This window comes from Stegodyphus dumicola, chromosome 7 (genome assembly GCF_044657685.1).
Source record: "Stegodyphus dumicola isolate Sdum_Otavi_A_Nest chromosome 7, ASM4465768v1".
Classification (NCBI taxonomy): domain Eukaryota; kingdom Metazoa; phylum Arthropoda; class Arachnida; order Araneae; family Eresidae; genus Stegodyphus; species Stegodyphus dumicola.
In genome coordinates this window covers 68178596-68204800 of record NC_140774.1, presented here as the reverse complement: position 1 = coordinate 68204800, position 26205 = coordinate 68178596, and the positions used below count along the sequence as shown (strand labels likewise).

Below are 26205 nucleotides of genomic sequence, written 5' to 3'. Positions count from 1 at the left end.
GACACTAGGACAACCTGGCCACAGCATGTCTGCCATGTTTTGGCTTCCTTCATTGAATGCTTTCAGACATCTTGCTACAGTTCTGTAAGGCAATGCAGATTCCCTGCAAGCCTGTTGAAGCCCTTGATGACACTGTCGTGCTGTACGACCTCTGGCACATTCAATTTTTATCCAACATCATTGTTCTTGTTTTGAAAACATCCTAACAACACTTACTTTAGACCGCGAGCTAATACAAGGATCCGTTCTTCGCGTCACTCCGCATGCACGTGACGTAGGCAGGACGAGTCCTTTTGCTGAGAGATAAGGTAGGTATGTAGTTCACATGTGGTATATGCGATATTCTTTGGTTTTGTTGCATAGCGTTTTTTCAGCTGTGTTGCCACTATTAAAGTTCCAACCCTCGTACGTACATGTGTACGTACGTATCTCGCATAACTCAAAAACGAGTAGTCTCAGAATGTTGAAATTTTGCATATAGGACTGCTATAACATGTAAGATTTACTTCGTAATTTTTAATGCAGATATTTTGAGTTTTTATGTATTTTTGCCTTGTCACGAAGTGAGAACTGAATTAATTGAATGAGAAATACTACATCGTCTATGAAAAACTGTTTCTTTTCTGTTTTGTTTGCTTAATTTCTTTCATACATTGTTTTAGCTTTATTATAGTATTTGAATAGAACATGTGGCAATGATAATTCTTCAAATGATATAAATTTTGTGCATTCAGAGTGTCATTATGGTAAACAAACATAAATTTTGTGCAATCAGAGTGTCGTTATAGTAAACAAATATAGTGAAATTTAAAGGGTGCATTTATTCTATTGTGGTTTATGCGCTGTCAACGAAGTAGATTTAATTCAATCCAATCAATTTAAATGAAATTCAAGAAAAAAATGTGTATAATTTAATATTCCGTACAAGGAAGTCATGTGGTGTACACATCAGATTTTTTTTTCTTTTGCTTTCATTGAAAGAAATTTTGTTAGCTCTACATTTTAATAGTTTGAGTTGTAGATGTTTATTTAATTTTATTTTATAGTTTATATTTTCTTAATTGTAGATATAATATTAGTTTATTTTTTCTGATTTTTAATTATTTTGCAAGTGAATCAAATTAGAAATGAACAAAATTAAAAAAAAAAAAAAAAAAAAAAATGACATGTCGATACTTGGAAGGAAAATTTCGCCTTCTTAAAATAAATAATTCCTGCTTTTCTTATTTACAAAGACAAAACAATGACTTAAAGCCACTTTTTGATTACGCAACTTCAGACTATCAAAGTTGACCTCTAAAAAATAATTACTTACATAACTAAAAATGGATTGTTATTCAAGTAACAAGACAGTTTATGAAAAGTGTGGAAATTATGAACAGTAATTCAGTTCAAAATTTAGATCTCACAGTGAATACACAAAAATACATATGTACTTACATATACACACTGGTCATAAAAAAACTTCCTCTATTGCCACTAGTGGCCCATCTGCTTAACCAATCAAAATGAAATTTCAGATGTTGTTATTTGAAGGTATGTGCTTAAGAGTGCGATGATTTAAACAAAACAGCTCTCACAGTTACAGTAAAAGAATTTTGAAATTTACGAATGGGATTACCCACTTTTTATCTGCATTAAATGCTCAGTGCACTGAAAAACCATAAATGGCTTTGGAACAACACACATATGATGAAAATTGCTGCCATAAAACATCTGCATAAAAAAGCATTGTAAAGGACCAGTGATAGCACAAGAGAAGATAAAGAAAAAAGCCTTTATTGGAATTACAAGTTTTCAACAAGCCGACCTTCAAAGAGAATAAAAAACTGTTTCCAGAAGATTGTTGACAACAATGATAAATATAACATTGGAAAAGGAATCTGTATAACTTCACATTTTATGACATCTTTCAATACTGACAAATCTCATGGATTTGATGTGTACACCTTAGATTTCATATAACACCAGAACCAGAAAATCCATCAATGCAAAGTCAGGGGGTCACAGTGGCAATGAAATTGCAAAACTACAGGAGATGACTCTATCTCCAAAATGTTGTTGCAGCATTTGGCAACTACATGTGGCAATGTGTGGAGGGGCAGAATCTGGCATCCATATAATATCATTACATTTTGCTATTGCAATTCTAGAATTATGTAATTCTGCAACATTGATGCAAGCACTTGTGATGCAACAGCAAGCACTTGAACAACAGCAAGCACATGTGATGCAGCACCTTTTCACACTCATGAAAGTGACCCCTTCAAAGCAGTATGGACCAAAAATGAATACCCTTGCAATGCCGAATCACACAGTTTGCTTTAGCTTTGTTTAGAGGCACTGGTACAAGATCATCAGCTCAGTGAATACAGTTCTTGAAGTTTATATTCCCAGTTAAGAAGAAATGGGCCTCATCCATCCATAATATCTACAGCAGCCATCTACTATCTTTATCATATCTGATGAAGAAAAAATTTAATAGACTGTTGTTCGCTTCCAGGTTGAAACATCTCTAGCACTATAAATCAATAAAGAAACATTCAGAGAACAAAGTGCACAAACTTGACGACTGTGGTTTTTGGCACAATCAAACTACAGGCAAATCTTCTTGCAATATGCCATGCACCTTCAGTAACTGTATTATGCACTTCTGCAACAACTTCAAAAGGAACACATGGTTGTGTTTGGATCGTGGTCTATCTCACTTTCTTCAAATTTTTTTCCACCAAATCACATACAGCTTTTATGGGACACGGGCCTCGTCTTAGCTAATGATTTTGCCGATAAATGCATATTGCTTCGGCAGGATTTTCCTCCATTCAGATAAAACAGCTTTATCAATACACCTCGTTGTTTCCCTGTACGTGTCACCTTGTTAGCACTTTCGAACACCCTATTGAACACACTTGCTTCCCACACTGCTCATTAAAAGTTTTTCACAAGTAATGCTTTGCAGATGGTGTTCAGCGATTGGTGCTTCTTCTGTATATACCTTTGAGTTATACAAAATGCATCAATGCACCTCCTCCATATGCTTTCATTGATTCTTTACCAGTGACAATGACTTTTTTTTTTTTTTTTTTTTTTTTTTTTTATGACCACTATGTACATCAGGCATGTCATTTAAAAATAAAAATAAATAAATAAATAAATAATATTTGTTCTCTTGTAAAATTTTTGTCACATTCCTTGTTAATGGTACTTTTACTGATTTTACTTTATCTACAACATATCTAGCAATTTCCATAGCTTTCATTAAAATGCTTTGGAATGAATCATGCTTATTTTCAAACTTTTAGTGCATCCTGCATCCTGAAAAATTAAAATATCGCATCATATTAAAATAACTCAGAATTTAACAAATTAACTTACACGCAAAGCCCATTGCCATTCTCCCATTGCTGCAGTAATCTGGTCTCCAATTATGTAACCTAGTCCACTAAAATATGAAGAAAATGATATTTTTAATTAAGACTTCAAAAAATAACCAAATGGAATCAACACATCACAAAATTATTATTAACAAAAAAACTTAAAATACCTGCCAACAGGAATAGCAAAATAAAATACTGCCAACATTTTTGATCGTCTATCTTTTGAAAATAAATCTGCAATTATGGTTGGTGCTATAGTGGAATAACTTGCTTCACCAGTTCCAACAAGGGCTCTCAAAAAAATAAATATTCCAAAAAGCTTGAAAAGAAAAAATATCTGAACATGTATATACATAAATTAGTATATATTCATTCACATGTACAAGGAAACTGAAATAAAATTTTATAAGGTAAAACATTGTTACAATATTCTGAAAACTGTTTTTAAATCTAGTATTATCCCTTTAAAATGAACTTGGGCGGCTTGCTCTCCGAGCTCGGTAGTGATGGTTAATGGCAGATGCTCCGCTTTCTTTTCTACTAGGCTACTGGTCTTTACTGCTTCTCCTGAACTTGAATCCTTGGACCTCCTTTTTGTAGTGTCTCCATTAGGTGCTTGTTCAATCCTAGGCTAGTTTATACTTTCCTCTGCACTGGACAGTTTTTTTTTTTTTTTTTTAAATGTCTGCACTAGACCTAGACATGCTTGCTGTTTGATCTGACCTCTCCCTTATCTGATTAACAACCAGTGGGACTCAGTGACTTTCTTCAGAGGTTGACTTTAAAACTTCTCTTATAAACAGGTGTCTGCCCATTCACAGAAGGGCTTCAACTAGTTAGCAAATTGCTGTGAGTTTGGAACTATGAACTGCTGCTGCTCTTATACACACAACCACAAAATGACCTTCAAATCTGGACACAAAAATTTTAACTCTACCAGCTATGATGCTGAAGATAATAAATGTTTTACTTTCAGCATTTTATCCTTTAACTTCAAATTTTCCTCACACCTTTTTTTACTGTAATACAGTTTCTGCTTCATGCAGGCTTTATCCGAATTACTATTTGCTATCAACTAATTTCTGTATGTCTTTTATTTTTTTTTTTTTTTTCATTCCTATCTATAAAGAACAGTTTAGTAAGCAGCATAATCAGTTTCTTGCCCCAAAATATTTCTGCTGATATTTTCTCAGCTGTGTCATGGTTTGGAGACCTTAACTCGTACGTAAGATCATTGACACACTTATCCCAGCCACCCTTCTACACAGAATTTTCTATCCATAACGCTGAGTGGGTTACATACACTTCTGGTACTCACATGCAACCTACAATGCAATCAAATATGTTCAAATTTTCCACAGCATCGCTGCAAGCACAGAATGCTCTAGTAGCAATACAGAAACGAAATAAGTAAATTTCAAAATTCTCATGACCGGTCAATATCTGATTAAGTTTATTATCCAGTTGAAAATGCCTACACTTAAGTCGTTGAAAACACTTGGAAAGCAAGTATGAACCAGTGCAAAGCATTGCTTTGCTTAAAATTCAACAAGATGCTTGGTACTATGATCACCAACCTCCATGAAATCGATACTTCTAGTTCCTGAGAATGCCAACGACACAGTGAAATAATTTTATGGATCCTTTCAGCAACACATCATTACAGGAAATCTGGAAATTGTTAAGGACTATAATTTAAGGCATTTAATGAAGCTAGGTGTCGCCCAGATGGTATAGTGGTTTGGGGAGCCTACAATGGTACAGAAGGACCCGGGTTTGAATCCCGAAAAAGACATGGATATTTGTAAATGTATAGTGTTGGTGCAGCATGGCAGCACTCTAAATATATGGTGAAGGAGACCCCCGGATTTCCCCCCAAGAGCTCTTCCTCAAAATTGGGGGTGGAAAAACAGAAGTCCAACCTCTCTTTGGAGTAGGCTCTGGCAACCATTGTTCCATGTAATATGGACAAGACAACAACAACAACAAGAAAGAAGCTAGGCACCAAGTTTCATCTCACCTACCATGTGAGCAAAAAATTTTGCATTCAACAATTTGATAATGATTTGAACACTTTCACTGTCAAAGCTAGCTATCAAACTAATTTTCCTACCCTTTCTTTTCTTGAATGGAAAGCTGCTTTACTTCAAGACTTTATTTGGAGAATTTACATATCTTCTAAATTTCTGTACATTCACAAGAAGAAAGAACTACAACTTAAAATCAAGCAACTATGGAGCAAATTCATTATTACTAAAACTGGCAAAGTTAACGTCAGTATTTTATGAAAAATTTTAATTAAACAAGAACTCCTTAGTACAACCACTTATTTGCAAGTAAATACTAATGCTTAAGTTCTCCAAAAGAGGTTCCAGGTGTTGCATTGAAAATTTAAAATTTCTAGCAAAACTAATACTATGTAATTAGCAAATCTTTATGCACTTCCGAAATTTCATAAAACACCGGTAAGTTCAGATTCATTGCCAATGGCACAAAATTTTTTCTTTTTTTTAAATCGATCTTCTTTCCACCCAAAAAAAAAAAAAAAAAAAAAAAAAAAAAAAAACTGAAACAAGTTCTTCACATTATCAAAAAATATTACTTTTCAAGACAATAACTTCAATTGGATTATTAATAACCACGAGCCGATTATGGAAGCACTACATACTCTTGAAATTAAAAAGATTAACTGCTACGATTTCGAAAATCTTTCCAACACTTTAAGATATTTTTTATAGTATACTATCTCTCCCTGATATTGTTTTCGTAGATACTTATAGTCTCCAAAGAAGAATAGAAATGCGAAGCACTACATACTGAAATTAAGAAAATTAACTGCTACAATTTCGAAAATCTTTACACCACTTTACTACTAGAAGATATTTTTTATAGTCTACTATTTCTCTCTGATATGTTTTCACAAATTCTCAATAGTCTCCAAAGAAGAATGGAATACTACTTAAAAATTGTTTTTCTTCACCTACATAAAAATCTGATAATAAGTTTTTCAAGCAAGTAAAATGTCCTCCATGAAGACATCTTTCAACATAGGCATATAGCCATCCATTTGCTATGCCTTTGTCAATTAACCTAACATTAGGCAATATAGTGGATGCAGACTTAAACTAAAATCACTCAACTAGGTAAGGCTATCATAATTAGCGGCAGTTAGATAATACCTGTGTGTGAGGTTTATTTAGCATTTAAACAGTACAATTATTCTATATAGTCCAATAATTAAATTCCTTTCTATTATTCTGTAATCTCAATTATAAGATTCTACCAAACTCCAGAACAAAAGTATAGCAAAGAAGGGGATCTTGTATTCTAGTTAATACTGTATGTATGAAAAAAATGAGAAATGTGGAAAATTAAATAAACATTAAAATAAAGCAGATTTTGAAAGCATATTGTCATGACATGTTGACCACACATGCGCAGTTTAGCCGAACGGCCTGCAATGCCCCTCTCTCATGTGATTTAAATTAGAAGAGAAGAGACTGATAGTAGCGAAGTAACGAAGGGAACCCTTTGTATGCCAGAATAATGATAAACATGGTTCTATTTTTGTGTTAACTATTTGTTCTTGTTTTGTTTGTGTGTTAATAAAGTTTTGGTGTTGTTAAATGTCTTGTTTTATGCAATAACATCTACATTAAGAAGGAAGTATATATCAAGAACCCGCCCAAGAAGAAACGTATGACAGTGGTCTCAGAAACAGAGGATATATCATTCTGTGAAGTTCACAAGTAAACGCATAAGTGAGTCTTCAGAAAGGCAAGAAGTTCTTTGTTCAATTCATTTTGTTGTAAAGTGAAATTCAAGGCTAGCAAAATGGCTGAAGAGCTAACGAAATCTAAGAAAGAACGGAAAGTTATTTGTCCAGCCATTACCAAAGTAACAAGTTCTAATGAATCCTTAATTGCAACCGGTGACATTGAAGACCTAGAAGAATTACTGGAAATTTTAAAAGCTATTTCTTTGGGAGTGTTAGATGAAAAATTTAAAACTTTAAATTGATATTAATGACATGGAATCCAAAGTTGAAAGTGCTCTGGAATACCAAGAAAAGATTGCGAAATGAAGTTTTAGAGGCACGAAAAGTTTGATCAAGTTCTGATTATGCCAGTAACACGTCGTAACGAACCATTCCAGGTAATTTATGTAAATATCCTCGGACCTTTAGAACCAAACTGTTGAGCTTATTAATATGTTCTGTGTGCTGTTGATCAATGTACAAGATGACCCGAAGTGGTACCATTGAAGAATTTGAATGCCAAATCAACATGTGATGCTTTGTTGCAAATCCTTACACACACTGGAATTCCTGAAATTGTTGCTTCGGATCAAGGAATTAATTTTACTGCTTCGTTGACTCAAGAGTTTTTGAGAAGGATCGGATCATCCCCAAGGTTCTCAACTCTTTATCATCAAAGTTCAAACGGCCTTGTAGAAAGATTTAATGCTGTTTTAAAGGGGATAATACACCATACCATCAGAGAATATTCAAAAGATTGGGCAAAACACCTACCATATTTACTTTGGGCTTATTGAGAAGTTCCTAATGCTACGACTGGTGTTAGTCCTTTCCAGATGCTTTATGAAAGATGACCTAATGGCCCTTTGTCTATCTTGAAGACGTCATCGACTCATGAAACTCCTGTTCCTCATGGACAATGCTCAGTGACTGATTATCTGAATGATTTGAAGATAAAATAAGAAAAGCAGGACTTATAGCAGTTGGAAAGCTTATGCATTTTACCATAACCGGAAGACTTGTCATAAAGAATTTAAGGAAAGTGACAGGGTTATAGTCTTAATCCCTGATAATCAAAATAAAATTTATGCTAGATGGACGGGACCTGCTAGGATCATCAAAAAGCATACTTACTATAGTTACCTAGCACAATTGCCTGACAATTCTTCAAAGCACGTTCACACAAACAAGATACGAAGAGTTCAAGACTACTATGAATAATGTCGGTGTGATATATGATACAGACATTGATTTCAGCAAAGTTGAAAGCATCCCAAGAATTGTTCCATGGAAGGCAAAAGAACACTATTCTACTGAAGAATGTGATCTTACGCATCTTAAATCGCATAAGAAGAAAGAACTTACGGAAATTTTAAGAAGGCATAAGAACCTAATATCTGGTATTCCAAAAACTGCCAATGTTGGAGATTATAACATCGAACTGAAGCCTGGAAGTATGCCAAAGAAGCAGAAATCGTACCAGATATATGAAGTTCTAAAACACAAAGTTGATTGACAAATAGATAAGCTATAACAGCTAATGCTAATTGTTGAATCAGAAAGTGAATGTGTGCATCTAGTAGTTTGTGTGTCAACGAAATGAAACAGTACCATTATGTGTAAACTAAAAGATAATGCTGAGTTTATTGATGACATGACTTAATTGTCATGATTATATTTTCCAGCGAGTGAAGCATGACTGATGTTATGAACTATAAGATATTTTGACTATTTAGTTTAAACATCTTTTTAGAACTAAAATGCTAAGCTTTTGATTTTTTTCCTAATGTTATGTAATATGTTTAATTATTTAGCCAGGGTTTGCTAAAGTATAATGTTTAATTTTAATAATTGATTGGTATTGTCTTGTTTATATGATAACTGCTTATATGATTATGATGATGTGAAAGATTTAGGTTTAAAGATTTAAGTTTTAAAATTTAATTGAATGTTATGTCTTTTAAATGATTAAGATTACTGAATATGTGTTGAAGTATAATTTAAAATGGTAAGAATTTGTTAATTAAGTTTAAAAATTTCATAAATGTTAATTTTTTTTTTTTTTTTTTTTTTTTTTTTTTTCTGTTTTAAGAAATGTTTATGTGTGGATTTGACACATCACTGAAAGATGCAATCAAATCTTTAGGGAAGGTGTCATGACATGTTGACCATGCATGTGCAGTTTAGCCGAACGGACTGCAACACCTCTCTCTCATGTGATTTAAGTTAGAAGAGAAGAGACTGATAGTAGCGAAGTAATGAAGGGAACCCGCTATATGCCAGCGTAATGATAAACATGGTTCTATTTTTGTGTTAACTATTTGTTCTTGTTTTCTGTGTGTGTTAGAAAATTATTGGCATCATTAAATGTCTGGTTTTATGCAATAACATCTAATTAAGAAGGTAATATATGTCCAGAACCTACCCAAGAAGAAACGTATGACACATATAAATTAGTGATTCTTCTTCATTTAAAACTAAGTGACCAAATTACACTTGCGAATATAAATACAACTTTTATCATTCTAAACAATTTAAAAGAAAGAACTTTTATCCATTCTATGCTTTGCTATTTATTGTTTATCTGTACTACTTGCTCATTTTGTTCTAAGTAAAGGAGTCTCAAATTTAACTTTCAAAATCTAATGTACTAAGCATTTTAATTTTCACTTATTTTTTATTGCACACGGAGAGTCAAAAAGGAAGTTTACTCGAAAATTTTTGAAAGATATTTTAACAAATTCAGTACCTGGATGCAACAGGGGAATGATGTTGGTTGCCTTTAAAATAGGCATTGCCATTTTACATATGGGTAGATTTACAGGATGATTTGGATCTTAACATCAAGTCTGGGGGAGGGGACACCATAATTGAAACTTTTACAAAAATTAACTTTTACTTTAAAATGTCTCAACTTGGTATTAAGAGGGTAAATAACAATTAAACTTTCATAAATGCATAGTTTACCAGTGGGAAAAACTGAAAACATTAGATTGTTTCCCAAAATTTATGTTATCCGAAAAGACAAAATTGAGTTAAATAAGCAGTTGATAATAATGAAATATATAGAAGGGGAGTAAAGAAAATAAATGTCGAAAAAATTTAAAATATTGCAACCTAAGAAAGAGCACAGATAGCATCTGACAACCATGCAAATTTTACGACTTTCATGATGGGAACAAAAGACTGCTTGGAAATGACTTGTCATTAGGAAATAGTGTCAAAGAGAGAACTTTTGCAATCATGCCGCCCTGAAATCTAAATAAGAATAGTTCAAGCCAGATTTAGAAGATTAAAAGATCAGATTTAGAAGGTTAAAAGTAATAGACTCTAGCTGATGACAGTGCACTAAAGGTTACTGTACAACCAAAAGAAAAAAAATAGCTTTAAAAGGTAACTTAATTGTAATCTGATCAGACTGACAACAACTGGCTTCACTGTCACCTGTGACCTACTTCCTGCAGTTACCCCAAGTCTGCTTTGGTACCATACCATCATATAATACCAAGGATTCATCATTTGTAATAAGTCTTGTGAGAAAGAGGACAATTTTCCCTCTGTACAGCATTTGATCATATACAAAGATCCCGTCAATGGGACACCCAAATTTGCTTCAGGTAATTGTGCATCGTGAGTTTGGAAAGACTGAGGGTCTGTGCAGTCTTTCAAACAGTGCATCAGGAGTCAGGTCAACGTGACCTTTTATTTTGCTGTCATCTGCTGTTGATGTTAATTCGGACCTTGCTTGGTCTTTCAAAGTTAGATCTCTGTATTTTTAGAACAAGTGGTTCATTATATAAATTGAAACATTAACCCCATAAAAAGTGCAAACCTCCTTTACGATGTCAGCAATGCTGATTTTTTTTTCTTTTTTAAACAATGTAGTACAGTTTGTTGCATGTGCTTGTTGAAATCATTCATTTTCAGCACTTCTCCAAAGAAATTAATGAAGCTAAAACAACAAGGTGGCAACATGTAGGGAAGAGGAGGTTCTCCTTATATAGTAAAAAACAGATGGGAGAAATTGTGATATCTGGCGACTGTTTGGCGATCAACAGAGCATGCTTGGCGCAGATAGCTCTTCTCCGAAAAGGGTTAATGTATTTATTAGGAGTTGCATGTTAGCCTCGGAAGAGGAAGGTAGTATATTGTACTATGCGGTAGGAGCGACGTACTGCTCTGAGTAACTATTATATTATGCTTTGAATTATATATTTAATAAATGTTTGTTTCGTCTTGCTAAATGGTGCCTTATTAAACCACGAAGTCATCACAACATGCTCTCTTTCGAGAAAACCAGAGAGGTTAGAAGCTTAGAGCATTGAAAACGGAAGAGGCGTAAAGTTAAGCCTAACTAACGAAAGAAGTGTGCATTTGCAAAAGAGAGTAGAAACGTGAGAATTATTTAGACGAGAGTTTGAAAGGCTTGATTCTAAAGGAAAATAGAAGAAAATGTTCAAAAGCGCAAAGAAAGAGGATTTAGTAACAGTTCTATTGGAAATTGGCGAAGAAGCATCCCCAGATTTGAAGCTGGTAGAACTGAAACACAAACTCCAGAATAGCAAGGAATACATCGAAGATGCTGATTTCGTGAAAGAAATTCTGATTACTACAGTAGAGAATAGAAAAAGAAAAGAAGAAATGGAAAGAATGCAAATGGAAGAAGAAAGAATAAGAACAGAAAGAGAACACGAAATAGAACTAGCGAAGATTCGAGCAACTCAAAATGAAGGAAGTAGAAGTCCAACACCTTTAATCCAAAACTCAGAACGAGAAACCGAAATTTCCCTGGACAAGTTGATCAAAGGAGTTGAAACACTGACTATACCAGTACCGAAGAGAGCAGAAGAATGGAATATATTTTTCGATTCTATCGAAAGAGCATTTAAGCACAAGAAGGTTCCCGAAGAATACAAATCAGAAATATTATTGAAATTAATTGGAGAAAAAGCTTCAAATGTTCTTGTTTATATAAAGGAGGAAGATCTGCAAAATTACGAAAAAGTGAAAACTCTTGTTCTGAAGGAATATCAACCTACTCCTCAAACCTGCTTAGAAAACTTCAGAAGAACTAAACGTTATTCCGGCGAAACGCATATCCAGTTCGCTTCAAGACTAACAGCTACATGGGACTATTACTGCAAGTCAAGAGAAGTAAAGGATTTCGAAACACTCAAGGAGCTAATTATTTCCGATAAATTATTCCAAGCTTTATATGAAGAAACAGCTGCACACGTCGCAATATGCCAAGGAATAAATGGCTGAAGCCTCAAGAATTAGCTTTAGAATGTGATATTTATTTCACGGCCAAAGGAAAATCTTTCAACGAGGTTCGAAATGGAATTAAGCGATCACCGAGATTCCTGGATACAACATGTGCACAAGACAAATATTCCGCCACCCATGAGAAGAGAATATCCAAAACACGAAAGATCTCACGCGAGAAGAAAAGAATGTTATATTTGTGGAAATTATCAATACATCGCAAGAGATTGCCCAGACAAAAGAAGAAAGAACGAAACTGCAGTAAATAAAAAGGGAAAGGATGATTCCAAACCTCAAAAAAATTCAAACAGAACATCAAAAGAAGAAAGCCATCGTAGCTAAAGTAGACTCATCCCATCTACGATCCGAATTCGCAGAACGCATCGTTCAACCACTGCAAAAAGTAGATATTTTTATTAACTCTGAGAAAATCGAAGCTATCGTAGACTCTGGAATGCAGATAACGATCGTACATTCATCGCTCATTCCAAATTTAGAGGAGAGAGAAGGAGGTAAAATATTGCTAACACCTGCTTTCGGACAACCAATTGAAGCAAAAGTTTGCCGTGTACCTATTTACCATAAAGATCATGGAAGCAATATATTTAATTTTGTGGATACATTAATTGCAATGACTGATAAGCTAAACGTACCCCTTGCCTAATAACTCCAGAAATATACGAACTGTTAATTAATCCTGCGGCAGAAGAACCAAACGCAGAAAGAAATAATTACGGAAGCAAAAACGCTCGAAGTTTATTCGCCAATGCACAGTCAAACGACAGCGTCGATTCCCCCCCCCCCGCTAACGCTTATGGAGGAGAAAAACGAAGAGGAGGAAGGGGAGAAGGAGAGTGTTTATGTAAACACAGACTTATCGTCTGCTGAACGCCTTCGCGAAGAGCAAGCTAACTGTCCGTCGCTGAGAGAAGCATGGAAGCTAGCAATAGAAAAAAAAGGAAGTTATTTATTTATTGATCATCTTTTACATCACCAAGAAAAAATATTAGGACAGACTGTATTTCAGTTAGTGCTTCCACTTAGTAGAAGAGCACAAATTGTCAGTTGAAAAGTCCAGAAAAGCGATCTGACAAGATTCTCATCACACCGGTCAGTAGGCCAGGATTACCTTTCGAAACAGTTAACATCGACATTATTGGACCCATTGAACCTCCCTCTGCTAGGAAACATAAATATGTGTTATGTCTGGTAGATCAACATTCCCGATGGCCAGAAGCCATTCCACTGAGAAGTTTGACAGCAAAAGCCACTTGTGACGAGCTTTTAGAGATTTTCATGAGAACAGGAATCCCTAATACAATAGCTAGTGACAACGGAAGTAACTTTGTTTCAAAATTAACTAAAGAATTCCAGAAAAGACTAGGTTCTCACCCTAGGTTCTCTACACCTGCTTACAGTGCTTAAAATGGATTAATAGAAAGTTGGAACAAATCCTTCAAGCAAATGTTACATCATGTCATGGACTGATCCTTCGAATTGGGATAAGCACATCCCATACCTGCTCTTTGCATACAGAGAAGTACCAAACTGCACCACGGGTGTCTCACCATTTCAGCTGATGTATGGAAGACAACCAAGAGGTCCTTTAGCAATACTGAAGTCTTCATGGTCAGGAGAAATACCTATACCACCTAATCTAAGTGAATCGGCAGTGGATTACTTACAGCTTTTAAAAATAAGGTTAGAACAAGCAGCCGAACAAGCCAATTTAATTACAAGTGATAAACAACAAAAATATGCTGACTACTTTAATTGGAGATCAATACCAAAAAATTTCAAAATCGGAGAACAAGTTTATTTACTCATACCAGATTCAAATAACAAACTCTATGCACGATGGACTGGTCCAGGAGAAATCGTGAATCATTGCCCACCTCATTCCTATAAAGTAAAACTACCTGATGGAAAGATCAAACATGTTCATGCAAATAAAATTAGAAAATTCCAAGCTAGTGTCAATGCAGTTGGAGTGATATTTGAAAATGAAGAAGAATTTGGAGAAATTATAACTTTACCAGGAAAAGATCTCTCGACCCCCCTGGAAGATTTTAAAATAGATGCAAATCTGAATTTAGAAAATTTGAATATGCAGCAGAGAAGAAAATTGATAGCTCTTATCAACAAACACCGAGCACTATTCACCGGAAAGCTGAAAATAGCTAAAGTTGAAGCTCATAAAATTAGATTAATACCCAATATGGAGAGGGAGAAACCTTACATTTATAGGATTCCTGAAGCATTGAAACCCAAGGTCGATGAAGAAGTAGAAGAATTATTGAAATCGGGACTAATAGAAGAAAGCAATGCAGAAATAGTCATCCAGTAGTTTGTGTAAGCAAAAAAAAATGGAGATATCAGATTGTGCTTAGATTATCGAGCTTTGAATGCAGTGACGAAGCCAGATGACTTTCCTATGCAAAATGCCATTGATTTAATGTACAGTATAGGAAGAGTCAACGTCATAACAACTTTAGTTTTGCTGAAAGGATATTGGGCAATTCCCATGGAGGAACAAAGTAAAGAGTACACATCCTTCAAAACTCATCGAGGTCAATATCAGTTTAAAGTGCTACCCTTTGGATTAAGGAACGCAGCAGCAACTTTTCAGAGAGTAATGAATAACACGCTGAAAGAATTTCAACAATTTTCAAGAGCCTATATTGATGACATAGCTATATTTTCCACGGATTTCGACACTCATCATCTGGATAAAGTTTTCACCGAACTAGAGTCACTTGGATTTACTATCAATTCGAAGAAATGTTCGTTTGCAAAACCTCAAATTAAATATTTAGGACACATTATTAGATCAGGAAAACATCAACCAGATCCCAAGAAAATAGAGGCAATCAAGAAGCTGGAAACGCCGAAAACGAAAAGAGATCTTAAAAGTCTGTTAGGACTATGTAATTATTATCATGATTATATCCCAGGGTATGCAGAGATCGCCTACCCACTCACAGAACTCACGAAAAATAAACAACCGGAAATACTTGAATGGAAAGAAATTCATGAGTCAACATTTCAACAACTGAAGGAACGATTAGCGATGTCAACGGAGCTGATCACCCCAATACTGCAGGATCCGTTTGTCATTCATTCTGATGCATCCCAAATCGGAACAGGTGCATGTTTATCACAGCAAAGGGGAGAGAAGCAATTTCCCATCTGCTACACGAGCAAGAAATTATCGAAACCTCAACAGAGCTGGCCGATTATAGAGCGTGAAGCTTATGCTATAGTATGGGCATTGAAGAAGTTTGAACCTTGCATATTCGGTTCATCGGTGAAAATTGTGACTGATCATAATCCTCTAGCCTTTATAGTAAGAATGCTCCGCAATCGTCCAAATTACAACGATGGGCCATAGCTTTGCAGAAATATAATCTCGAAATAGAACATTGCCCTGGAAAAAAACTGTCAAACGCGGATGCATTATCCAGACTTCCTAACTGTGAACTTTGAACATTAATTTACTGTTCATCTTCACGAACATTTTGTATAGTTAATAATTAGATAGTTTTTCTTTGCTTTTCATAATCATTTTACAATTTTGTGCAAATAAGATGTTTATGTAATTTGAGATAGATAGAGAAATTATTGGATAACAAATATTCGAGGTAAGTGGTAAATTTAGATATTTGTCTCCCAAGGATTTAAATCATGCTGCAGCATCATTAATTAAAAGGAATGTTAAGAATATAATTTTATATATATATAAGAAACTTAATAATTTTACTGTCATCATTGGAATAATACTAGGATATATTTTAACATGTTTGTAAAAGAAAATATCAACTTGGTTTCTTTGGGTTAAGAATTGATAAATTGTTACAATAATAATAAGGTTCGGAACAAGTGAAGTTAAAAATGATTTATCTATGTTTATATATAAAAATGTGTTATTTATGTTTATTTATGTTTATGCAGTAAATTGAGGTGCAATTGTAGGTATATTGCAAATGTCTATAGTAATTGAGATTTGAAAATTAGGATAGAATGTATAAAAGTATATGTAGTTTTTTTTTTTTTTTTCTTTTTCACGTTGATCGCAAACAGTTGCTAGATTTTAGTTTCCAGATTGCTGATTGATTTGTAAATAATATCAACAACAATCTTACGACGGGGGTGTGATATCTGGCAACTGTTTGGCGATCAACAGAGCGTGCTTGGCGCAGATAGCTCTTCTCCGAAAAGGGTTAATGTATTTATTAGGAGTTGCATGTTAGCCTCGGAAGAGGAAGGTAGTATATTGTACTATGCGGTAGGAGCGACGTACTGCTCTGAGTAACTATTATATTATGCTTTGAATTATATATTTAATAAATGTTTGTTTCGTCTTGCTAAATGGTGCCTTATTAAACCACGAAGTCATCACAGAAATATAGGCACATTATTCATGACCTTGGATTGCGGAAATTTGCATATGCACAAATGGTGCCAGACTTTTTGGATAACCCAATATAATGTAGTAGTAAAATTCATTTTTCATACATAATTTCATTTCATAATTATTTCATCTGGAATGAATTATACATTTAATTGAAAAGCGGACTGTATTTACTTGAAAATAAGATTATTTGAACATATTAGGATAAATTAAAAGAAACAAATATAGATATTTATTTTGTCTTCCAGTAAATCTACGAAAGAGAATCTAATAGTAATTACTTGATAATTAATATTTAAACAGCATAGTCACTCTGCAAAGTATAATAATAAAGTTTGGTGAATTGTGTCATAGTACACATGGTAGAGAACAAATGACAAAATGCAGAAAAGATACTTCACAATGTGTTTGAATATGTCTCAGCATGGACCAGTAAAAAGCAATATGAATTTCTGTTTGTAACACTCTAATATGCAAAGATGTAGAAAAATGCTGTAAAATGGAGTAGCAGATGAATATGAAGTTCTATTTCAATTTTGGTGTATTTGTGAAAGAAAGTCATCACATGATAAAACAAGATAAGAGAAATAAAGTTTCCTGTATATTTGAACTGCATTTATGAATGGATAACAGCCTCTGTTTAAACTTTTTTCAGGATGGATGGGATTCCACTCAAGACACTGCTTGGAGTAGTAGGCCTGTGGCTTCTTATAGTGAGAAAGATGTTAGACAGAATGAAGAATAATGAATATTACTACATATAAAGCTGTTCTAGCAAATTTACTGAAAAAGATCTGTCAGGTATATCCAGAAAATGCTGAGCCACAATCTTGGTTCTTTCGCCACGATAATACCTTGCCACATTTGACCTCCTAGGGAAAACAGCTAATAATGTGCAGAATAGCTATGTATATATTGTTTATCTACCATGAACCTGATCTTGCTTCAGTAGACTTCTTTCTGTTGCCAAATCTGAAACAAGATCTAAAAGATAATGATTTGGGGATATTCCAAAAATGTAAAGCCATGTGACAAGGGCTCTATAGGTGATTGTGAAAGAAGTCTTTGCCTCAGTTTTCAAGAATTGTACAATCATTGTAGTGCATTATAAAGGACAGGCATTATTGCAAAGGAATGTGAAATAGTTTTTTCTGACTTAGGAGAGAATGTTTGTTTATGAACATATCCACTGAACTTTATTGTAATAATAAAATATATATGATAATTAAAATTCTTCCTTTAATTCTGCAATTTCATCTATCAACCTGTTTAAAAAGACCTGTTCTTCTTACCTATTTAAGAGACCTGAAATTAGTTCCTTATTATTACAGCTCTCCTTCTATAAACAATGCCTATATTATTGATAAGTCATAAACACAAACCCATCATTAAGTAGCTGGCAGTCATAACCATGATCATTTAAAGTTTGCTAGTAACAAAAAGACTTCCAGGTACATCATGTGCTATCTTCTTTTTTTTTTTTTTTTTTTCATACAAATGTTGATAATTCATGATCACTTATAACTGCCTCGTGACAAACAACAGCTCTGAGTTGTTTGTCATGAGGCAGTACATACTAATGCATTTTCTTTTTTCTTTAAAACTGTTTAAAATGTTTGATTTATGGAGAGGTGAGGAAGATTTTATATTTTTCTTCCAAGAAAGCCATTAAATGAAACTACATAACAATGAAAGCATTTTGAAGTAAAACATGAAATAAAAGCACATATTTTGACATTTCAGAATACTGTTTGTAAGAACATAGCAGTCATTTACTATTGGGCAGAGAAACCGATGTCAACTGAGAGGTGAGAGAAGCAATGCAACCTTTATAAAAACACTATTGACTGTAGCAGTTTTATGAGGAACTGAAAAAAATCCGAGTCATTTTGCTGCGAAACATAAATTAAATTTGTTGATCCAACAACAGCTGCTTGCATGCAAAATACTAAAAACCATGGTGCTCCTCTAAGAATTACAATTAAAATCAACAAGGCATAGTTTGCAATCATTATGAGTCTTATTTTGGGAAATTAATGAGGTGAAAGTCCTTGCTCATGTTAAATTAAAATATGCTTCTCTTGTTAAATTAAAAGCAATCATAGAAACATGGAAAATGAATCTCAGATGGAAATATGAGACTGGTGATAATCCTGATGCTAATTTGGAATTTAGAAAATGGAGGCTGTAATAATAAAGAAGTACCGAACAAAAGTACACTAAAAATATAGAGTCTTATTTTCAAACAAATACAGTACAGCAATGAATTATATATATGAACCAATAAAATTATTCAACAGAGTGAAGCAGCATTACTTACTATTACAGCATTACTTACTTTTTACTAAAATTTGTTTTTCCAATTAATATGCATGATAGACAGAACTTATATGTACATAAAAATATGTAATAAAATTGAAAAACTCACATGTGAAGGAATGAAAGATCCCAGTAAAGTAGTGATACTCCAGAATGTCACACCAGCTGCAATGATAATTTTACGACTATACCTGTCTCCTAAATACCCAAACACAGGTGCCATTACCATGTAGCTGACTATGAATGATGTCTGCAGAAGACCTGCTTCAGTGTTTCCAATAGAATAGAATTTCTGTACATTATCCAAGATTCCTAAATATACCAAGGATTAAAAAACACTACTAATATTTATTAATTATAAGACACAATTTAAATTTAGGCATTAGCTTTATTGAAAAACTTTATGTAGAGAGACAGATCTTTCAAAATATATGTAGCTGTATATAAGCCAATATCAATCTATGACTAAATTTGCATAACTTTAAATTTATAAAATTAACAGCAGATTAAAGCCCCAACAGTGGCCAAATGGCTAAGACCACTGAATGCTAAGCATTCAGCCTCTGTTTAATCCTGCGTGAAGAAGCTGGCTGCATGGTTTTGTCTTTTTTCCTATGTGTAATGAGAGTACAAGCCAGTTTTCCTACGAAATACCTCCACGAAGGCATCCCTCCCCTCAAGCAAATAAGCCTAACACGATTTGACATATTCAAGTAAGCTAACCTAACAACTCATCTATTTTTTTAAATGTATGAATAACAGAATCCTCTTAGTAATAATACTATCATCAACATCACCAGGATTGTTCTTTATATGATTACAATGCAATGTTTAGTTATTTAAATGTAAAATATACTTTTAAAAATGTAATATATTTATTTCTAATCAGCCTATATGTTCTATTTGGTGATACAACAGCAGAAATTATGTTTAGTAGATTAATAAATGGTTTATTTCATGTTTTAGTATAATTGACTGGATATAATTGCTGCAATTTGATTCCCCCCTTGCTACTTTTCAGATTATCTGCCCCCCTACTAAAAATTCACGAACTCATGGGTGTTTAAATTTTCGCCAATCTAATACACAAAAGGTAACAACCATTTTAAAAATGGCAGTGCAACAAAGACAAAAGTTAAAAAAGTAAAAAAACTTACTACTTCTTTGTTATAACTTCTTAAGTTTGGTACTTCTTTGTTATAGCAGCCCCCATGATTGAATCGCCAATCAACCAAGACATCTCGCCAAAATTTGTCTGCATGTTCTTATACCTCATCACATTATCATACATTAGCACAGGCTGCATGTTTTTATACCTCGACATGTAACATATATTAGAAATGTGTTACATTTTTGCTCTCACTGCCTGTTCTTATATTATTCATTTCTGATGAGGTTTTCAAATTCACATTGTTTATTTAAAAATACAGTCATTGCTTTTTTTTTTCCTTTTTTTCCCCCTTTTAATTTTGTATGTATGAATACGACATAACAATCTTTAAATTTACCAAGTACTGAGGTAGATGCCATATAATTTTTTTCAAGAAAGAGGTCTTTTACCTGACAAACAAGTACATGAAAATGGCAAAAACATGAAACTTTTATGTTAATAACAAAACCATTTGGAGGTGTTATGTTAAAAATTACAAAAATAAGAAAGGCTTCTGTGTTGGAAACTAGTCCAGGGGTTCCAGGATATCGTTCATCACTGCTCTTAGATTTATATGTTCCTCCGCAAAGGAAATGAAATCCATGAAATGGTGTAACAAACAGCTTAAAATGTGTGAAAGTGGTGCAGTTGACTGGAATAATTACATGCAATAAAATAATAAGGATGCTTAAAAATATTCTTAGGAAACAACATGTGAGTATTACTGTTATTATATATTGTGTTGTTTATTTTTACACTCGTGCTTCATGCTTCACGAGTTTAGAAAAAATTATAGTTTGAGTCCACTATAACAAAGGAGTACTGAAATATCAGTTATAAAACACTTATTTTTTTTCCAGTAATCCTTCTGTGATTTTTTAGGAGCTACTATTTTTCCTATGTATATAACAATCCTTTTTTTTTTTTTTTTTCTAAAAAAGCATCACAATTGCAAAAATTATGCATGCCACATAATTTCAACATTGGAAATTTCACAAAAATAAATAAAGCAAATATTTGCTGCAAACAAGATACAGCTATCTATAAGCAATTTTTAACTCACATTTTAATGCTCTGCTTGCAATTTTCACATTCCATTGCTTAAGAATTTAATAGAACGCAAATTTTCGCTTTATCCATTGTTGGACAAAATGCCATATTTCTTGAGAAATACAATGTTTTCTTTCTCACTAGTCAAAAAACTTTACAATACCTTAACAATTCTTTATGAGAAAAAGAAATATACACAATGCAAAAAGAAACATTTTACTACTTATATAAGCATATGCTACCTCATACTTGAATTCCCATACATATACATATACTTTTTCACAGCATTTATGGGTTGCCACATACTTATTTTAGTCACATACTGTATTGACTCATGAATACTTTTTTATAACACTCTGGTGGGGGGGGGGTGTCAGATAACAGAAAATGTCCTTTTTTATAATAAATATTTGCTGTTTATTCCTAATTTATAGCATATTCACAATATGAATGCAGTCAAATACACAATTCGATGATAAAAGATAACTAAATAGAAAGTCCGAGATCTTGAATCATTGGAAATTTCATTGATAAGACAGCTATATTAAAACCGCATGTGGAAATTATAAAATTAAGAGTATGATTTTCTTTTTAACCCACGGTCATACAAGCTGGGTATTTCATACCCAGGAGCATATTCTTTATTCCTCATCTCCAAACCCCATTTCTAAAAATGGGTGAAACTGTTTGTAGCTGAATTCAAGGTCATATTTTTGAAGCTGGGAAGTACCTGGAGTGATTCTTGGTATACTTTTCTCGGAATAGCACCGTCGGGGTATGTGACACCTATGCTTTCTCGCATCCCTCAGATTTTCATCCTCACTTAGTACGATAGCATGGCATCCCATTTAAGTTATGATAAAGAAATGGAAAGGCTGAGAAATATGTTAGAAACCATTTCAACAGGTGATGATTCATTCAGCGAAAAGAAGGAAGAATTAATACATGAAGAATGCACAATTACAATTCATCAACGGTTGTAGGAAAAAAAGTCACCCGGAATGGAAAACTAAGTCAATTTTGCAATGGGAAAAATAAGGCATGTTTAGAAATATCAATAAGCTGAGTGATAAAAGTTTAATAACATCCATAGCTTTTGGATTACCAGAGGAAACTTCTGACAAAAATTGCAAAAAGAAGTGCGAGCTGATGGTTTCTCCGTTATGTCAAAAATTAGAGGGGTGTCCAGTGGGTCATTGTCTGTCAGGTCATTAGTAACTGCTCCCCTTGTATGTAGTTACAGCTCTAAGCTGCAGTTCAGTGAAACATTTGACTGTCACATAATTGAAAACGAATTCATCTGAGCTTTGGTATAAAAACAGTGTTATAATAAACCATTGCAAATGCAATTTCACGGTTTGCAATAAGAATATTACTCAATTTTCTAGCTAATTAATTGTCAGATAGTTTTCTTTTTTGCATTTGATTTTAATTAAAAGTAACATATTTGCACAGGGAACAACTGTTTAATTTGGCATTTATGTCTGAACAGGAAAACAAGAAAATCACAGTTATTAAAAATTAAGAGGTTTATTTCAAAATTATATTAAAATTTTAAAATCAAATAAAAATGGATCCTATAACCAAAATGATGAGATACGCTACAGCGCCAGTGGCACATGTATTATAAGTTAAATGTGATGGCCCATCATGAAGCTTCTTGTGGCAACCTCTTCCAAAAGAATTTCTCAGAGTAGAAATAAATACTTGTACTGAGTATTATCTCTCTAAGATGACCACTTCCACCAAAGAGCACAATAAATGGAAACGTGGATGATCTTCTAACAGAGGATTTAATATACCGTAATTTTGCGCGTATAGTCCGCGGACTATCTGTGTTTAAAATGCGAATTTTTGAAGCTGCGGACTATCCACCAGTGCGGATAATACGCTGGTTGTTCACGGTTAAAATCGTTGAAATTTAAAAAACACGCTGTCGTGAACTGCCGATGATCAAATATAAAAAAAGCGCGAGATTCCAAGAAAACATTCGTATGTATCGTATCAATAGTAAACCATAGAGCATAGTGCAGAATGAATGAGTAGTAGCAAGTAGAGCTCCTAAACTCCAGCCTGGCGCATCAAGCGATGCCGGATATGAGCACTCAGCGCAACCACAGTCTTGTATCCCAGTATCCTTCGCACTGCTTTAGCGCAACTGCCGGAAGGGGGAAAAGTAGTTGATGCGTCAGCTCGATTTTTAGGAGCCTTAGTGCTTGTGTACCTGGAGGCCTGGAGTACGAAAAAAAAACGTGATTCGTTTACTTATAGCGTGGTTTGGCAACACCGAGTGAGTGGGGTCAAAGGTCACATTTCATTACCACTTATCACGAGGATACCACGTTGCACAGTATTTTGTTTTCGTATTTTGTCTTTCATCTTCGATGACATTGATGAAACATCGCCGGAGTTTTACTGCCGAGTTTAAACTCAAGGTAGTTGAGAAAGCTGAAAAAGATGGAAATAGAGCAGCGGGCCTTTATTTTGAAGTGGACGAGAAAGCGGTGAGAAACTGGCGCAAACAAAAGGATGTGTTAAAAAGCATGGGAAGAAAGCGATCCAATCGGCACGGAAAAGTAAAATGGACAGCTTTAGAGGAAAATTTACTGAGATGGGTTCTCGACCAAAGAAATGCCGAACGCTCCATTTCAACAGTTAAAATCCGTATCCGAGCGAAGTCCATGGCAGAAGAGATGCAGATAATGGATTTCAAGAAAGGGATAAATTGGGTTTACCGCTTCATGCGTCGTAAAAACTTGAGAGTTCGCACCAGAACGACAATGTGTCAGGCTGTTCCGGACGACGTAGATGAAAAAAAAGCTTCTTTCCTTCAGTTTACAAGGAAAGTTATTGCAGAAAGGAAGTATTCCCTAAAAAATATTATAAATATGGACGAAGTTCCATTAACATTTGATTGCCGATCGCACCGTCGATACTTGTGGAGTGAAAACAATATCAATAACAACAACTGGTCAAGAAAAGACCCAATTCACAGTGATGCTTGCCTGCTGTGCTGACGGCACAAAGTTGAAGCCGCTCTTAATCTTTAAGAGAAAAACAATTCCCAAGGAAATTTTCCTCGAAGCGTCGTAATACAGTGCAATGAAAAAGGCTGGTGCAACGAGGACATTATGCTCGATTGGTTTCAAGAAGTTTGGAAGAAGAGAAAAGGTGCCTTTTTCAATTCCAAAGGAGTACTAATTATGGATTCCATGAGGGCGCACATAAAAGACAGTGTAAAGGCGGAAGCTAAAAAAAAAAAACATCGGTGCTGAACTTAGCGTTATTCCAGGAGGTTTAACAAAAATCCTGCAACCTCTGGATATTAGCGTGAACAAAAGTTTCAAGTCCCACGTACGTGCTTGCTGGGAGATCTGGATGTCGGAAGGTTTACATACTTTCACAAAAGGAGGAAATATGAGACGCACTTCATACAGTGAAGTTGCCGAATGGGTCGATAAATCCTGGAAAAGTGTTAAAGTGTCAACCATCCGATCGGGATTTATAAAAGCCAGGATTGTTAGTGAAAGCGAGGAAATTACTGACAGTGAAGATAGTGATGCTGAAAATGAACTTTCGGACACTCTTCCCGAAAATATATTAGAACTGTTTAATTCTGATACCGATGAATCGGACTTTGAAGGTTTTCCTGAATGTGGTAGAATGTGTGATTAATTAATATATGATTAATTAGTAAGCACTGTTTTTATTTGTATTTAGCGTTTTATTTCTGAAGGTATATTAGTAAGCAAGTACTTTTTTTCTATTTATACTTAGTTCTTTGTTTCTAAAATACATTAATATCGCCGTATTAAAAAAACGCAATTTCGGACGTATAGTCCGCGGACTATCTGAAACTATCTGTATAGTCCGCGGACTATCTGTATAGTCCGCGGACTATCTGTATAGTCCGCGGACTATTTTGAAATTTTTTTATATAAAATCGTGTCTGCAGACCATATGATGGTGCGGACTATACGTGCGAAATTACGGTACTTTTACAGTGCACCAGTGCATGATAAACCCAGATCTGGACCATCTAGTAGACCATTAAATAACTGGACCACCTCCCAAGACGATCACTTCTAAAAGTGACCAGCATTTCTAAAGGTATAAACAACCACTTGCACTGAACATCATCTTTCTAAGATGATCACCTCCACAGAATACCAAAATCCACTAGAAACATGGATGGATATCTTAGGATTTTTACTGACAGTAGTTACATTCATTACAATTATGTGTAAAACTTAAGGAAACTTATAAGTAACCGAGTGGTTAAGTTGCTTAATACTGGTAGTTAGACCCAGGTTTGATTCCTAACAAAGCAGCTATTCGTGGTTTTTCCCACATATAACACGGTTACAAGCAAGTTTTCCTTAAAAAGCCTTACATGAAGACAACCCTTCTCTTAGGCAAATAGCTTTCATGCGCTTTACTATAATCAAGTAAACCAAACCAAATTAAAGAAACTTATTCATTTTGATCTCTGGATTGCACATAAAATAAATTATGCGTGGAAGCTTTTTGTATTCAGGAGCTAAAATGTATCAGAACGGAAAATTAAATGAATTTAATAATTTAACTTCATTATGCAAAATTTCAGTTTTTAATTTATCCCTAGTTTCTAAAAATTTCAGCATGAATAATCATGTAATAAAACAGAGACCGATAACTTAAAAATTCAGAGAATAACTTTGATGACCTTCGACCACTAGCAACCAGGAGGTAAAAATCGTTGAATATTGGTAGTTCAACTGGAATTCAAACCATGGCAGATGTGCTGTTTACAAGGAAATTTTTATGTTTTTCGCCATGTGTAACACAAATACAAATCAGTTTCTATCAGACGTACGAAATAATTTTTTATCAAAAC

The 26205-nt window shown here is 34.2% G+C and overlaps 1 protein-coding gene across 5 annotated transcripts in view; it reads right to left on the bottom strand.

Moving 5' to 3' along the window:
* The window catches only part of LOC118204845 (protein spinster homolog 1-like), a 118097-nt gene that overhangs the window by 61291 nt on the left and 30601 nt on the right, over nt 1-26205 (bottom strand). For all 5 annotated transcript variants that reach the window (XM_035377135.2, XM_035377136.2, XM_035377138.2 and 2 more), the window contains exons 2-4: nt 19239-19441; nt 3545-3696; nt 3376-3442 (exon numbers count right to left, since the gene is read on the bottom strand). In XM_035377135.2, the coding sequence (XP_035233026.1) occupies nt 3376-3442; nt 3545-3696; nt 19239-19441 (422 nt within the window). The remainder of the gene's footprint in view (nt 1-3375; nt 3443-3544; nt 3697-19238; nt 19442-26205) is intronic.